This window comes from Pundamilia nyererei, unplaced genomic scaffold, assembly GCF_000239375.1.
Source record: "Pundamilia nyererei isolate P.nyererei 1_Seehausen unplaced genomic scaffold, PunNye1.0 scaffold00047, whole genome shotgun sequence".
NCBI classification, from domain to species: Eukaryota; Metazoa; Chordata; class Actinopteri; order Cichliformes; family Cichlidae; genus Pundamilia; species Pundamilia nyererei.
Window position 1 is genome coordinate 2,478,756 of NW_005187448.1, and position 14,377 is coordinate 2,493,132.

The 14,377-nt window shown below is 41.4% G+C and overlaps 1 protein-coding gene across 4 annotated transcripts in view; it reads left to right on the forward strand.

Moving 5' to 3' along the window:
• The first annotated feature begins 3,266 nt into the window (after positions 1-3,266).
• The window catches only part of arhgef25a (Rho guanine nucleotide exchange factor (GEF) 25a), a 42,612-nt gene continuing 31,501 nt past the window's right edge, over positions 3,267-14,377 (forward strand). For 2 of the 4 annotated variants that reach the window (XM_005732593.2, XM_005732594.2), the window contains exons 1-2: positions 3,270-3,703; positions 4,628-4,766. In XM_005732593.2, the coding sequence (XP_005732650.1) occupies positions 3,608-3,703; positions 4,628-4,766 (235 nt within the window). In that variant the 5' untranslated portion in view covers positions 3,270-3,607. Of the gene's footprint in view, positions 3,704-4,627; positions 4,767-13,448; positions 14,001-14,377 lie in introns of those variants that run through there. The other 2 variants (XM_005732596.1, XM_005732595.1) reach the window with 2 other exon arrangements.

The window sequence follows — 14,377 nt, forward strand, 5'->3', positions numbered from 1 at the left end:
AAGCATCGCATCCATGTGATAGGGCGATACGTGGGGTACACTCTGGACAGTTGAGAAGTCAGTTGCGAGACTAACTCAGAGAGACAGACCACCATTTACACTCATATTCACTATAGAATACCAGTTTATGAAAATGCTAAAAAATGGTTATTAGAGTCTGTTATTAAATAAAAAGTCATTGCCAGGCAACTGTGGCTTAGCCCTAAGCAGTTGCTGATGTGTTCATAGTCGGTGAGGGAAGGGAAAATTTTGAGAGATGTTTTTTTTATGTGTTCTTTACACAGCCTGTCAGTTTCCTTGAGTTTCTCACACACATTCCTGAGATTTACTCAACTAAGCCCCAATGGTGATGATGTACTCGTGCAATAAAAAATACCAGCATGGCACATAAACCAAACCAGAATGTCAATGACATAATAGCTCATCCAGCTCACGATCCATCACGATTCATGGCTAATTCCCTGTGAAACAACAAATATGACCTTGACCTTGAGCACAGTTTGAGTGAACAGCCATTAGGTGATCATTTTGCGTTGTGTAAGTTTGACCAGTACTTTAGGAGGAGTAGTGATTCTTGTGAATTATAGGCAAGTTTACAGATGAACAGATGCTTTTCTGGTAACTTTCAGTTTGAGACAGACACAATGTTTTTTTTTTCTATTTTAATAAAGTTCACAACCAGGTTAGGTATGAGCCATGTATCAGCAAACAATTGTCCAACCTGTTGTTGGTGTAACATTACCAATGTTTCAACTCTAACCAGACAGCAGGGTAAACTATGGCTGTGAGAGTCAGCCAACATGTAATACACCAGGGATCTGAGACGAAAGGAGGTAAACAAGCATCGGTGTTTGCTAGCTCATTCTGCTGGGACATATTCTTAGCGTATTTTTATTGTGTAATTTTGTGTATTACAGAATGCAATAAGAACATACTGCAGGGATTAATTGGTTTCTCTAACTTTAATCTGAATTATACATTCAGAATAGAGGAATTCATTAAACATTAAAAAGGCACACTAAAACGAGGGGAAGACAATAGAGATGTCTTCCCCTCATGAAACATTTATGCTGCGAAGACCTTTAAAGCTGTCTGTCATGGTGGAACCATGGTCACCTTTGGCCTTGACTATATATGACAAAAACAGGAACACAAGCAGCGCTCTGGCTTAGGAAAGGTAAAAACTCTGAGACATGGATGTTACTTGATATAAAAGCTGAGACTGGTGTATAAAAAAAGAGTTTGGGCCTGGGTGGGTTTCCAGGTGATTAAAAGGTACCTATCTGTTTCATCAGATTAAACTGACACCTAAACCAAGAATTATTCTTTAGATGAGTAGCTGCTATTTTCAGGTTTGGTTATACAACCTTTGAGAGTTTGTGCTTGAGCAGAAAAAAAGTGGAAAAAAGACAAGAACATTAAGAATATAATGCTTTTTATCCAGGCAAGCTGTCTTTAGGACTTTTTATTTTTTAGATAATTTTCGGTCTGTCTGCATTTAGTTGCACAAAATCAAGATCCAGTTTCAAATAGTTGTTTCATTGACCAAGCTGTTCTTTAAACAGAGGTGTACAAGTCAGCATTACATTACTGTTTGCCCCTTGACCTGCTAAATGAGTCAATCAAACAAAGTCATGCAGCTGCAATCCCAGCTGAAAAAGGCTGGTGTCAATACCCGTCCACATAGCTGAACAGATACCCTTCTATGCTATCAGTGCTATCTTATGGAGAATCCACACAGACACGTCAGACACTGTTCTTTCCTCTCATTCCCTTTGAATGAGGTTACATCATCTGTTGATGTACTAAATTATGGATGCTTTACTTGGCTTGTTCTGTTTGCACTAAAATGTTGAGACACCACCCAATCAAAATGTGCCAATACTGCTACTAGCCAATCAGATAGGTTATTAATCAGTTGTTAAAAATACATTTAAAGAGCATTGCTTTTGCAGTTTGAGACGTCCAAATAAAGAAAAACATCTACATGAAAAAAGTTTAGCTTAGCTCATGCTAACTAACAAAACTGTGTTAGCTTGACTTGTGAGTGATTAGTTATTGTTGCTATAACAAATTGGACAAGATATTCCCCAAACTGTTCAGCACTGAAGCAAAACATGTGTATCCTCCCAGCTGCCTGCAGTTGCTGCACATCTGTGAGCCGCTTTGCAACCCACTGCCACCCTAGCTCCTCTTTGCCGCACTCTATTTGATTTATTCAGTCTGATAGAAATATCAACATCAATCACGGCCATTGGTAGTGACACTTGCTCTTTTCTGTATCAGTCCTTTCTCCCTGTCAAACCACCATAAATAAAGTATTTCATTTGGAAATATTATTCCTCTTTTGACAGAAATGATTGTTTATGAACTCTGACCTAAATAACACTAGCTTACATGCTAGCACACTAAACTTGATATTCTTTGTAGCAGTAATGTAAGTCAGGTTCTAAAAATTAAATATAGATCGCTAGAAGCACAGGGAGTACAATACGTGTGTTTTTCTTGGAGGAACACAACGACTGCTGCAGTGAAAATCTAAGACTGATAGACACTAAAGATAGAATCGCATGGCATTTGAACCTGAAAGTTTGATTAAGTATGCTAGTGTTCTCCAATAAAAGTTAAGAATTTGAAAGACAGACACACTTCTTTATGACAATGTCTCTCTACTTGGTCAGCAGTGTCAACATGTAAATAATGTTGCAAGTCTTCTGATTTTAACAGCTTAAATAATGAGCATCTAAGCAGTTGAATAAATAAAGTAAGATAAATGTGGAAATGGCGACAGTGTCTCAAATAGTTGAGCTTCGTGGACTGTGTTTTCATACCTTATTTGGGGCTGCCCCACCGCTCAAGGGTTCGCACAGTCTATGTGTCACTGCCTTGGGCTTGAGACTTGGGCAAAAATCAAGAGAGTGTGGAGTTTTACAGGAGTTCAATGATAGATCAGATTGAAATACTTTGAGCTTAACAAAAGCTACAGGTGCTAACCAAGGAAACAAGGAAAGACAGAAGAGAAACAATGATGGAAGGGATGAGGTTTGGGGGAGGGGGAGGTGATATTGTATAGCCAATGAAGAACAAGAAAGGAGGATTTCAGGGAGGGTGGTGTGCTCAGCCACTGCGCTCCATTTCAGCATTCAGAAAACATAGAAGAAGGCCAACTTCACACTGTCAAACCTCATGATTTAGAAGAACCACAAAGAAGAAGACTGTGGACTTTACAAAAACCTCAGAAGAAGGCTGAAGAAGAGGAAAAATCTGTCTGTTTTTCAGGTTCCTGACAAAACAGTGCAGACTATCACAGAAGGAAGCTGCACAGACACTTGTAGCCATCTCACCTGTGCGTCCTGGACGTGCTGAGGCTCCTGACCAAGTGCACGCTCCCACACAGACACGAGCCCTCCTCCTGCTCCTCCTTGATCTATTCTTGCGCATGAGGTTTCCTGTGTGTCATGGTAGAAAGAGGTGGGCTCAGCTCCAAACTGCAGCACAGTGCACAGTGAAGGGGCAGAAAACAAGAGCACAGGACAGACACGGGACACGAAGATTGCATCAGAATCAGAGACCAAGCTTGTAGAGTTTTTGTGTGGTGTTCAGGAGAATGAAAGCTCTGCAGAAAAATCAGGGACGCACTGACCAGATGTTAGGAGCCATGGCTGATGTGCTTACTTCCGTGGCCATGCCCAATCAACAGTGGGTGAGTTGTGACTGCTGCCCAGCTGGCTCACTTGAAATCTGTTTGGATATATACTGTCTGTTTATATGAAAGAATAATGCCTTAAATTCAAACTGAACGCACACATGGAGGTGTTTTTCAGGGTTCGTAGAGCACAACATATCCACAAATCCACATTGTAAATGCCAAGTTTTTGTGGTTGTGTTTTTTGTTGCTTTTGTTGCTTTGTTGTTCATCGCTATAACCTTTTCATCAACCTAAAATGATCAAGATATAGTGGATAGGGAGAGGAGAGAGTGAGGGGTATGGAAAGGTTGCAAGTCTCCGTCCAGTGCTTTGGAGGAATCTTGGATGTTTCAGTGGAACAGGAAGCTCAGTAGTGTTGATTAAAACATCGAACCATAAACAAAGTCATGCAGGTCTAATGGCTCATTGCAGCCCTGCAAATGTATTCTCCTCCCCCCTTTCTCTTTTTTTTCTCTGCCTGTCCTCTCTTCTGTAGGACAAATTCTGATTTGACAGAAAGAAAAAAAAAAGAAGCTGGAGGGTACCACAGTGACCAGTGAATTCCTTTTTGAAGTTCTGTTTCTCTATAAAAAAATGTTTATCTTAACAGATTATTTCCTTTCCGGCAGATATAGGACATAGCCATAACAGTGAATCTAATCTCCCTCCATCCCTGGACTTAAAGACAGTTTCAAACCTATTTCTGAGAAACGGTTCTCATCCAAGCTCTGTGGCAAAACTAGGGCCTCATTTCCATCACATTCTTGTTCAGTGTGTAATGGAGAAAAGGATGAAAAAGATGCAGGAAACTGGAAAAAAATCAGCCACTGGGATAATGTTCTGTGGTTATGTGACCATAAGTACTCTATACAATCTTGCAGTCACTTCCTCCTTGAGTGCAGGGCTCCACTGCTGACAAATGCATCTCTCTGTGTATAGCTCTCAGAAGGAGGTGAGGTAGACCTCCCATCATGCGAGGAGGAAAAGGGGCCTGTCCAGGGTCAGTGGGAGCCAGAGGGGCTGGACTGGGAGCAGCAGGCCTCTACTACAGAAAACTCAGACCAGAGAGAAAGAACAGGTAAGACCTGAAAGTGCTGCACCGAGTGACCCTAGACCAAACACTGCAGGTCTCACCAAACCAGTCAGAGCTTAGAGGCTCACCGAAATGCAAACTTCCAGCTATGAAACGTCTCAGATTTCTGTGAAGTAACGTTTAAGAAACCTTCCTTGTGCACTCCTCAGTCTTTTTTTCTTTTTATGATAAGGTTCATGTGAGCCACTAGCTACTGCCTGTGTTTTTGCTCTCAGTTCACCCTGTTCTTGAATGTTAGCCATCAAAACAGGCCTGGGTCCCATCTGCCATATCTGATGGTGGTCATTAGGCAGTAATAAGCTCAGGAAAGGTATCAGATTGGAGTCACCTGAATGTTGGTGGTTTGCTCTTATTAAACTCCACCCTCTATATCCTCTATTAGCACTGATAACCTTAAATTGCTTTGCTGTAATGTACCATATATGAGTTCGTGAGACAGAAAAAGACTTCTTGTGTGCATGCATATACACAAGCAATACTTTCCAGATGGGGCAAGAAAACATGCTCCACTGCCTGCCCTCCCCTTCTGCCCCATCACTGTTGGTTGAACTTATTTTGATTTTTCTGTGAAAGGCTTGCGTGCGTTGCCATTTTACTTGAGTGGAATGGAACAAAAGGAGCTTTGTTGCTGGATCTGGGTTTGGGTTAGAGGGAGTGTGTGTGTATATATTGGAGGTTTGGTGGTGTGTACCATGTGGCCAGACCACTAACTGTTGTGCAGAGCAGTATATGGCTTACAGAAGGGGTGTGAGTGAGGCCAGAGGAAGCTGTCAGCGATGCTTATCTGTAACGGTCTTACTCAGACAGGGAATGCTATTGAAGTCGATGCAGCCAGAAATTCTTTTTGGTCGGGGCTCAGAATAGCGGAGCGAAAAAAAAAAGAAAAAGTAAAGAAATGCAAAGGAGATTGTTTATTTCAGCTCCAGACAAGCTCGATTGTTTTTGTGCAGCCCATTTTCCTCTAGATGGAAAATTGGATGGAAAATCAATGAAACACAAGGAAAAAACATCTGAACCAAAACGCCAGACAGACTTCGTCTTAGCCCAGAGAAGGTTTGGCAATACACGTTGTCACTTATTTGAAACATTACGTTTACGTGACTATAATTATACTTGGCTGTAACATGTAAATGAACAAATGTAATTTTCTCACTTTGTGATTTTCGATATCACACTGAATGCTGCTTTATTTTATTTCATTAAGTTGGGGCAGCTTTGTTATTTTGAGGTCTTACCGCAGTATCTTTCTACTTACCTAATATTTATTTTTGTCTGTGTCAGTTATTTTTTGTTTGAGCTGGCAGTAGAGAGCCCATGAAATCACAAAGCGTTTACCTTTTTATGGCCTTGACACAAAGCCACATTCATTACTAATAATTTTCTTAAAATGCAATTTAGCAAACTTGGTAACCTCGAAGATAAATACTAATTTTACTTAACATTTTTGTATTATCGTTAAAAACATCAGAAATGTTCAATCTTTATTTATCAGTTGAGAAAAATGAATCAGGTAATTCATCAACGTTATCACTTGAAAGGGTGCTACATAATTCGACTTTTATCCTCAAGATTTTCCATAATTTCTGACCTTCTAAATGTAGGACAGAGGAAAGACGATAGGCCCTTGCTTTCTTCAAAGACATGGTTCGTTGGCCCATAAGGGCCATCTGTTATGTGTTAGAAACGAAATGCCTGCTAGTGGCTTCCCAGGAATCACAGGCCAGTGCCAGCATCCACAAATTCAGATTCCCCCTTTTTTTTATACAATTCTTAAACATTCCTGTTTTTCTCATTTCCGTGAATTTAGTGACTTTCTTTTTTCCCTCATTTCACCTCGTCGTGTTTGTTTTTCACCAGTTCAAAGCTATATTTGAGTTTAAATTACATTTTTAAAATTTTGTTTTGAAACAAGGCCGTGTCCACAGCATTGTTATTTTAACCCTGACCTCTCCTTCAGAGCTAGATGTTAGGATTTTGACCTGTACATCTGTCTGTCTGATGAAAAGGGGGCTTCTATAAAGTCAGCTTTACTGTGATATCATAGCATTCTGTTAAAAATATAATTTTTTTCCTTTATTTAACACCATAACTCTGAAACAGAAGGGACGATTGCTTTTTATTTCACACTCAAAGATCAAACCATGTAAAGCAGTCGTGATGTTAATGATTTAAAGTGCAACTTGGCTGATTAACTATAATCAGATTTTTTTCACAGATGTATAATTCACATCTTTACTCTTGCCAGATAATACAAATATTTCCTTTATTTAAAACACTGATTTCTGATGGAGAGCTGTAAGTGTGTCCATGCACTCTGGGTTTTATAGTTTTGTCCTTTTTTGAGGTAAGATCAAATCTTCACTGAACCAGTAATACAAAGTGCTAAATTTGACCTATAAATGTCTACAAGAAAAGGTCACGTGTACACAACACACCTTGTGTGTCATCATATGTGTCATCAGTGTTGAGGAAGAGCAAGATTTTCAATTGAATTGTGCTAAAAAGCAAAACCATGAAACACATAAGAATTCCTAATGTGTAAAACCAGAGACCAAAACAAAAGAATGGAGAGAAATTCTTTTTTAGTCATCTTAGTTTAGCACAGTGCACCTCACTGCTTCTCAAATTAAACCATTCATATTTTTCCATAAGTTATTATGAGGAGAAATGTGCGGGAAATCCATGGTTTTGTCCATATCTGGTTTTGAGAGAGGCTGGGAGAGTGTGCCATTCAAGGAGTGCTGATCCCCAAGGACCTTGGAACTGAACTGTGTGCGAATGACCTTAAATGGGCAGAGATCAACCTGAAGCTGCATCGTATTGTATAGAGCCCAGAGATCGGAGAGATTAGCATTACTTCACATAAGTCAATGACATAATTATTCCTGTTTATTTATAACAAGTCCAGAGTTTTGCCCAGAAGAGACGCATAAGTATAATTTCAATGTATCTTTCATTAATAGAATAAATATAAGTTTAATTGGCAAACTAAAGCCACCTCACCAACACAATTAGTTATACATCTTATGTATACAACCTTCATGTGCAATCTAGAATAGCTTTTGTTATACACTGTATCAGAAATACTACACTCTCCCAGGTTCTATGTAATGACTAAATGTTACCGTGATTTGTTTTTGCACCTAATCCTCTGGTATTTGTTTCAGTTCTTGTAGGGATGATGTTACCTGAACTGACAGGTATATTATGGAGACATCTATTTCTTGAATTCACAACATCCATCAGCTCACTAAGCTTGCTGTTGCTAAACTAAATATGTTTTGGCCACTTGGGGGCAGTGGAAAAAAATGTGAACACAGCAGAAACATACAGAAAGTTTTTTTTTTAATAGTATTTTGGTGATTTTTAAGTGACCCTGAACTGAATAAGTGCATAAGGTGGATATATTTAAAGATTTATATTTTAATACTAGGATATAGAAGTATTTCATTCAGGCTGAACTCATACTGTAGCAGGGGCACCTTTTGATATTTTTTTCCAGCAGATAATCCCTTGGGTTTGCATTTGTTTAATTAACTTTTTATCCTTTGGGGGGCATTTTGGATCATACTTAAGCCCCAAACTCAGTCACCAGCAGTCTCAGTGGTAGCATGCTGCTTTTAGAGCAAGGTTTACACTTCAGCTCCAAGGAGATAAAGGCAGAGAGCGATGCTGTGGGTCAGGTGAAGCTGGAAAACTCCAACCTGAAAGCTGGATAGATTTCTGGAAAAATAAGAGCTGGATGGGAAAGGGAGTATATGTTTGTGTAAAGGCAGATCTTTTGCTGTATGTGTGTGAATATTGTGAGACATGGACCTCCCGTCTGTGCAGCCTAGTGCAGAACTGCTGCCTGAGAGCAGCTCTGCTCGATGAGGTACAACAATGGGAGGTACTTAGTGGTACTAGTGGTGAAGTGCACACACACACATGCATGTACAGACAGAGAGAGGCACGCCTCCCCGGTGTATGCTAGCAGTGTGTAGTTTAGTCTAATTGGACAAAAACAGCATCTCTTTGCAGGGCAGATGAGTTACGAACAGGACAGTTACTTCACAACTTCTGCTCCATGACATCAGCCAAAACAGCCCCAAACCTCCCCCTCATAGTGGCTTGTCCAAAATGCCAGTTTCCCTTAATTGGCACTCAGAAATAGCGAGAGCTTAGGAATAGGGAGGAAAAAATAGAGAGGAAGTAAAGGAGAAAAGGGGAAGGAAAAATTGGTATAAAAGTGAAATGCAGTGAGCATATTTTGGCAGGATTTTAGCAGAGTGATGGGGTGAAGAAAGACTAATGTCAGTGGGGGGTTGGGGGACACATTGTGAATAAGCAACTGCGTATCTGCTGAACTGAGACTTGCTGTATCTATTAGCATGCATGTTTATATCACATGAATTTTCTGTATTTTGCTGTTATTTCTGTAATTTATTGCCACACATTATGAAGGTTTTTACCTCAGCAGGGCGTACAGTGTTTGCAATATATGCATCCCAAGAGTGGCACATGAAATGAGCAGGAAATGTTGTGTATGAGCTGATTTACAACACATTCATAAATCACACTTGATATTCCACTTTGAGCACACACTCTGAAATGCGGCTCACTCTCTCTTTCAGTGGAAACATAATACTCTCTTCCCTGTTTGGCTGCCTGGCTCTACATAAAAATGTCATACCCATCTATTTGCTAGTGTGCTTATCTGCAAACGAGTCCAGTCCAGCGTGAATGTAAATGTATAGATTTCATTCATTCTTCTGAATCTGAACAAGCAGAGGAGTCTTCTGTGTGTGTTTGTGTGTCTGTATGTGGGGAGTAGGAGAAAGAAGTGAGTGAGCAGAGAGGAGAGATAAAAGGAGAGAGATGAATGTGTGTTAATGCATGCCTCACCTCACATCCCCCCTCTCCTCCCTTCAAGCCGAGGGAGGAACATTTTTTCCATATTTCTGTTAACGTTCAAAGCTTTGTGCATTGTCTGCTGGTCCAGTTTTGGTACTCATTTATTACACTCCATTATTGCACGAAGGACACTGCCAGTGTTAAATGTCAGGGCTGATGCACAGAAATAGATGTTAGTTAAAGACCAAAATGAAACATAGCACTCAGTATGCCAAGTACATGTCAGATCTGGTCATTGAGTGTCTAATAATAGTCCAAAGATTTGTTATAATACTGTAAATGAAAACATTTTTTCCTATTTGTCGTGCTTTGAAGCGGCACCACTAAAAGAACGCCTGCAATCAACCTTACGCAACAAGTACAAAAGCACCCCCTCCCCCCCGCTGTGGGACTTGTAGGATCATAATCTGGCAGCTTCTAGCTTAAGAGCATATTAAAAGATTCTCTCATATTCATTAATTTTGAATGTGTCTCCAGAGCGGTGGATTTCTTCTTTGCTCTATAGCTGTTTTTTTGTTAATTGGTAGTGCAGGCAGTATTTGTTCAGTTTGTAACAGTTTGCTGTCGTCTTTCTTTGCCGTCTTTGTTTTATCTTGTTTCTGTTGCTGTCAAATCAACTGTTTCTCAGCCCATTTTGAGTTGTGCTCCTTCGCTCACACGGTGTTTGGCAGCCATATCAGCATCAGACAAATGGAGACGTTCAGCAGTGCCTTTCAAGAATCCTCTAGCGAATTGCCCTTTCAATCACAGTTGCTTAAAACATCCATTATAAGCAAAGAAACCGAGAGAGCGATGGAGGCTGTGATGGGGAGAGAGAAAGGAAAGCTGTGACCTGTGTGTATCTTTACAGATATGTGGTGAACCACTGTGCTGCCTGAGCCTGGGAATTGATAATGCATAAGTCTGTCTCCAGTCCAGAATTGTATTTTCTATCTGCTTTAGATCCCTCTTCATGTACAGAGTGCTGAAATGCTGCATAGTCAATGCACTGGTTTGAAGTACTCTGTTTGTATGGCTAATGGGTGAGGCAGCCAGGCTTCTCTGTTTACCCTGACAGAAACATCCTGACAGGAGTGTGCCACCACCCTGCCACTGGACAGAAAGATGATGGAGGCACAGTTCTGCCAGCTGTTGAAGTGCCTGACGGTGCACCTCAGTGATGCGTGCGCTTGTGTGTGCCTGCATGGTGGTTCAGTGCCAGCTGATACTCAGCCTTCTCTTGTTTCCATTGATGCCCCGTAGAGGAACCTGAGTGGGTGCTGTGATGCTGCCTGTCTTTGTTGCAGTAATCAGGTGGTGATTTCCACACAGTTGGACTGTAGCCTGTGAAAGGATGTGCCCAGGAAAATTGAGATGGGCTCGCACGCTGAGTCATAAGCTTAGCTGCTTCAGGCCTGAGAAAGGCTGTTTGTTGATCAAATAGTAATTGTGCCTCAAAATATGTGGCATGTCTTGAAACAAGTTTTATTTTCCTTCCCGTGCTAGTTATATCTCGAGTTGGATGCATTTGCTTTACTTACTGACATTTCAACAGCCTCTGCTTTCACATGCATGGAGAATGAGCCATAATCCAGATGTTAATTGACTTTAATGTGCTTTGATGTAAAGTACACATCTAAATATTGCATGCTTTGTGTACAGCGCTTTGTTAAGAATTGCCCTGTGTAGCTTTCAGGTTGATCAGATTGACTTAGAAAGAAAGGGAAACAATTCTACAGTGTTCCTCTTTTGAATATGCACACTCACAGCTAATGCTACACACAAATGCCCAAATGTGCTCCATGCTCGATCCGATTTAGTCGCAGACACATTTACCCAAAGACACATTTGCTCGCAAAAAGATGTTGGTCAAAGATTGCAGCTGCTGCTGAAGATTTTTGGGTAAAAGAAACTGAAAATTCTAAAAATGTCACTCATCAGGTTTTGTAAATGCATGTATTAGTTTGATCGGTGTACTTTGAAGAGCATATTTTATTATCCTAGTTGATCGCTTTGGTGATTATGTCTAAATATACTCATTTGCCACTTTATTAGGTCTAAGTTGTAGGTCTCGTACTAGGTTGGACTCACTTTTTTCTTCAAAATTGCCTTAATTCTTCATATCATAGATTCAAAAGGTGCTGAAAACATGTTAGCATTCTTCTGATTTGTCAGTTGCACATTCATAATGTAAAACACTGTATCCATCCAGAAACCAGTTTGAGATGATCTGAGCTTTGTGACGTGACACGCTATCCTGCTAGATGCAGCCATGGTCATGGTCATGATCATCAGCAATATTCATGTAGGCTGTGGCTTCTAAATAATGCTCAGTTGGTACTAAGGGGAACAAAGTATGACAAAACCCCATCCCCCACAGCATAAGACCACTCGCAGTAGCCTGAACCATTGATACAAAGCAGTATCCAGAGCAATGCTTTCATGTTGTGCATGCCAGATTTTGTCTCCTGCCATCTGAATGTTGCAGGAAAATTTGAGACTCATCAGGCCAGATACCAGTTTTCCAATCTCCTGTTGTGCAATTTTGGCAAGCCAGTGTGAATTGTAGCCTCAGCTTTGTGCTCTTGGCTGTCAGGGCTGGCCCTCTGTGTGGTCCTCTGCTGCTCTTCTGTATTTACTGTTGCCTTTCTATTAGCTTGAAGCAGTCTGGCCGTTCTCCTCTGACCTCTGGCTTCAAAACAGCATTATGACCCAGAGAGCTGCTGCTCACTGCGCATTTTTTCTTTTTTGGGCGATTCTCTTTAAACACTCGAGATGGTTATAGACAAACATCCCAGCAGATCAGCAGTTTCAGAAATACTCAGACCAGCCTGTCTAAGTATTTCTGATGCTAAGTTTGAACCTCAGGATGTTATCTTGATCACGTCTACATGCCTAAATACACTGAGCTGCTGCCATTTGATTGGCTGATTAGATATTTGAGGTTGAACAGGTATACCTCACAAAGGGGGTGTGTATCACAAGATGAAGTTACACTATATGGTGATAACATATTACAGTGCAAAGTCCAATTCCCTTACGGGGGGCAACTTTGTCACTGATACAAAACTGCTTTATTCCACGAGCTTCTTTGGTTAGACTGTCCCACTGTGTACTTCAGAACAAGAAATTATCAGCCCAAATGATTGATGGTACACACACACACACACGCACACACACCAAGAATGCCAACATTGTGAAATATGAGACCGCCTGTTCCCTCCATGGAAACACACTTTGCGAGCTCTGTGATCATAAATGAGCGCAGAAGTCAATATTGGAGCTGTCCCAGCCAGAAAAGCCCGCTCTGAGCCACAAGCCCACGAAGAAACATTCCTAAACTGTCAGAAAGAGTCTGATACTGGCTGGACAATGCATGACACCTTCAGCATAACATGGCCATTCTGCTGTAAATAGCACCGTGTATCACTGCAGACCTGGGTGTTACTATTTCAACAGCCAGCTCCGAGCAGACACAAGAGAGCGTGTCATTTCATCTGATCTCGGAGTTGGCTATGTGAGAGCCCCTTTAAGCATTACTTACGCTAAAATGAGACTCAACCATGTAGAAAAGAGGATAACAGACAAGATGGGGGGCAGCAGACGAGAGAGGAAACAGAAGGGAGCAGAGGAAAAAAACAGCTGAGAGGAGGGAAGAGAGAAAACTATGGGAGTGGGAAAGCTATCCTGGAATAGCCAGCAACTAGAGCTACAGACTCCACCCTTCTCACCCCTCCCCTTACTCTCTCTCGTTCCCTTTCCCTTGCAATCGCTCTCTCTCCCCCCTCTCTCTGAAGCAGTCTCCCAGTGTGTCATTTGACCAGGCAGTTCACAGAGGCGAGAGCTCAGCACCAAAAAGAAAGCAGTGGGAAAAAAGAGACAGAGACAGAAGGAGCACGTTCAGCGTAACGATAAGCTTGCTGGAATGTTTCTCTCACTGTTTATCATCAGATGCAAAGCCCTGTGAGTGCGGATTTCTTCTTGGCTTATTGCTTTTGGGGACTCTTACACTTGGTTTCTTGGATATGGGTTTTAACTCTGCGTGCAGTCAGCTGAAGAGGAGGATCAACTGACACCTTTTTGGGGGATTTACACTTTTTGAGGAGTAAACCTCTACTTGTGTGAGGGTGACGAAGAGAGACCAAGAAAAGAGAAGGAAAGGAGAGCCAGAGATAGATAGAGAGATAGAGAGAGAGAAAGAGTGCCCGGGCCATGCCCACCTCAGCTCATGGTTCAACAGCATGAAAGGGGGCCACCATCACCATCGCCACCACAGAGGCTGTGGCTGCCAACACTTGTTCCGTAAAGTCCTGGCCAAGTGTGGCTGCTGCTATGCACGAGTCAGAGGTCAGTGTCACACACAAATGCACATACACACAGAACGCCTAAAGAAATTTGATCTTTAATATCTGATTATCTGATTTTCCTGGCTTTGAGGTTGGAATTGTGCTTTAAAAACTGCTTTTGTGATCCTGTTTGTTGTGTATGTGCACGTTTGCGTGTGTGTGAGTGTGTGTGTGTGCAGTTTCTCTTGATCATTCCCCTGCTCCTAATCTCCTTCTCCAATACATTATCTGAGATGTCCACCCATGTCTCTCTTATCTCGTCTCTCTTTTCTGCGAGCATATGTGAACAGTTTAAATGTAAGCCTTGGCCCCCTGCCCTGATCCCTGCACCTCCAGCTAAAGCAACAGATGTACACACACACACACACACACACACAC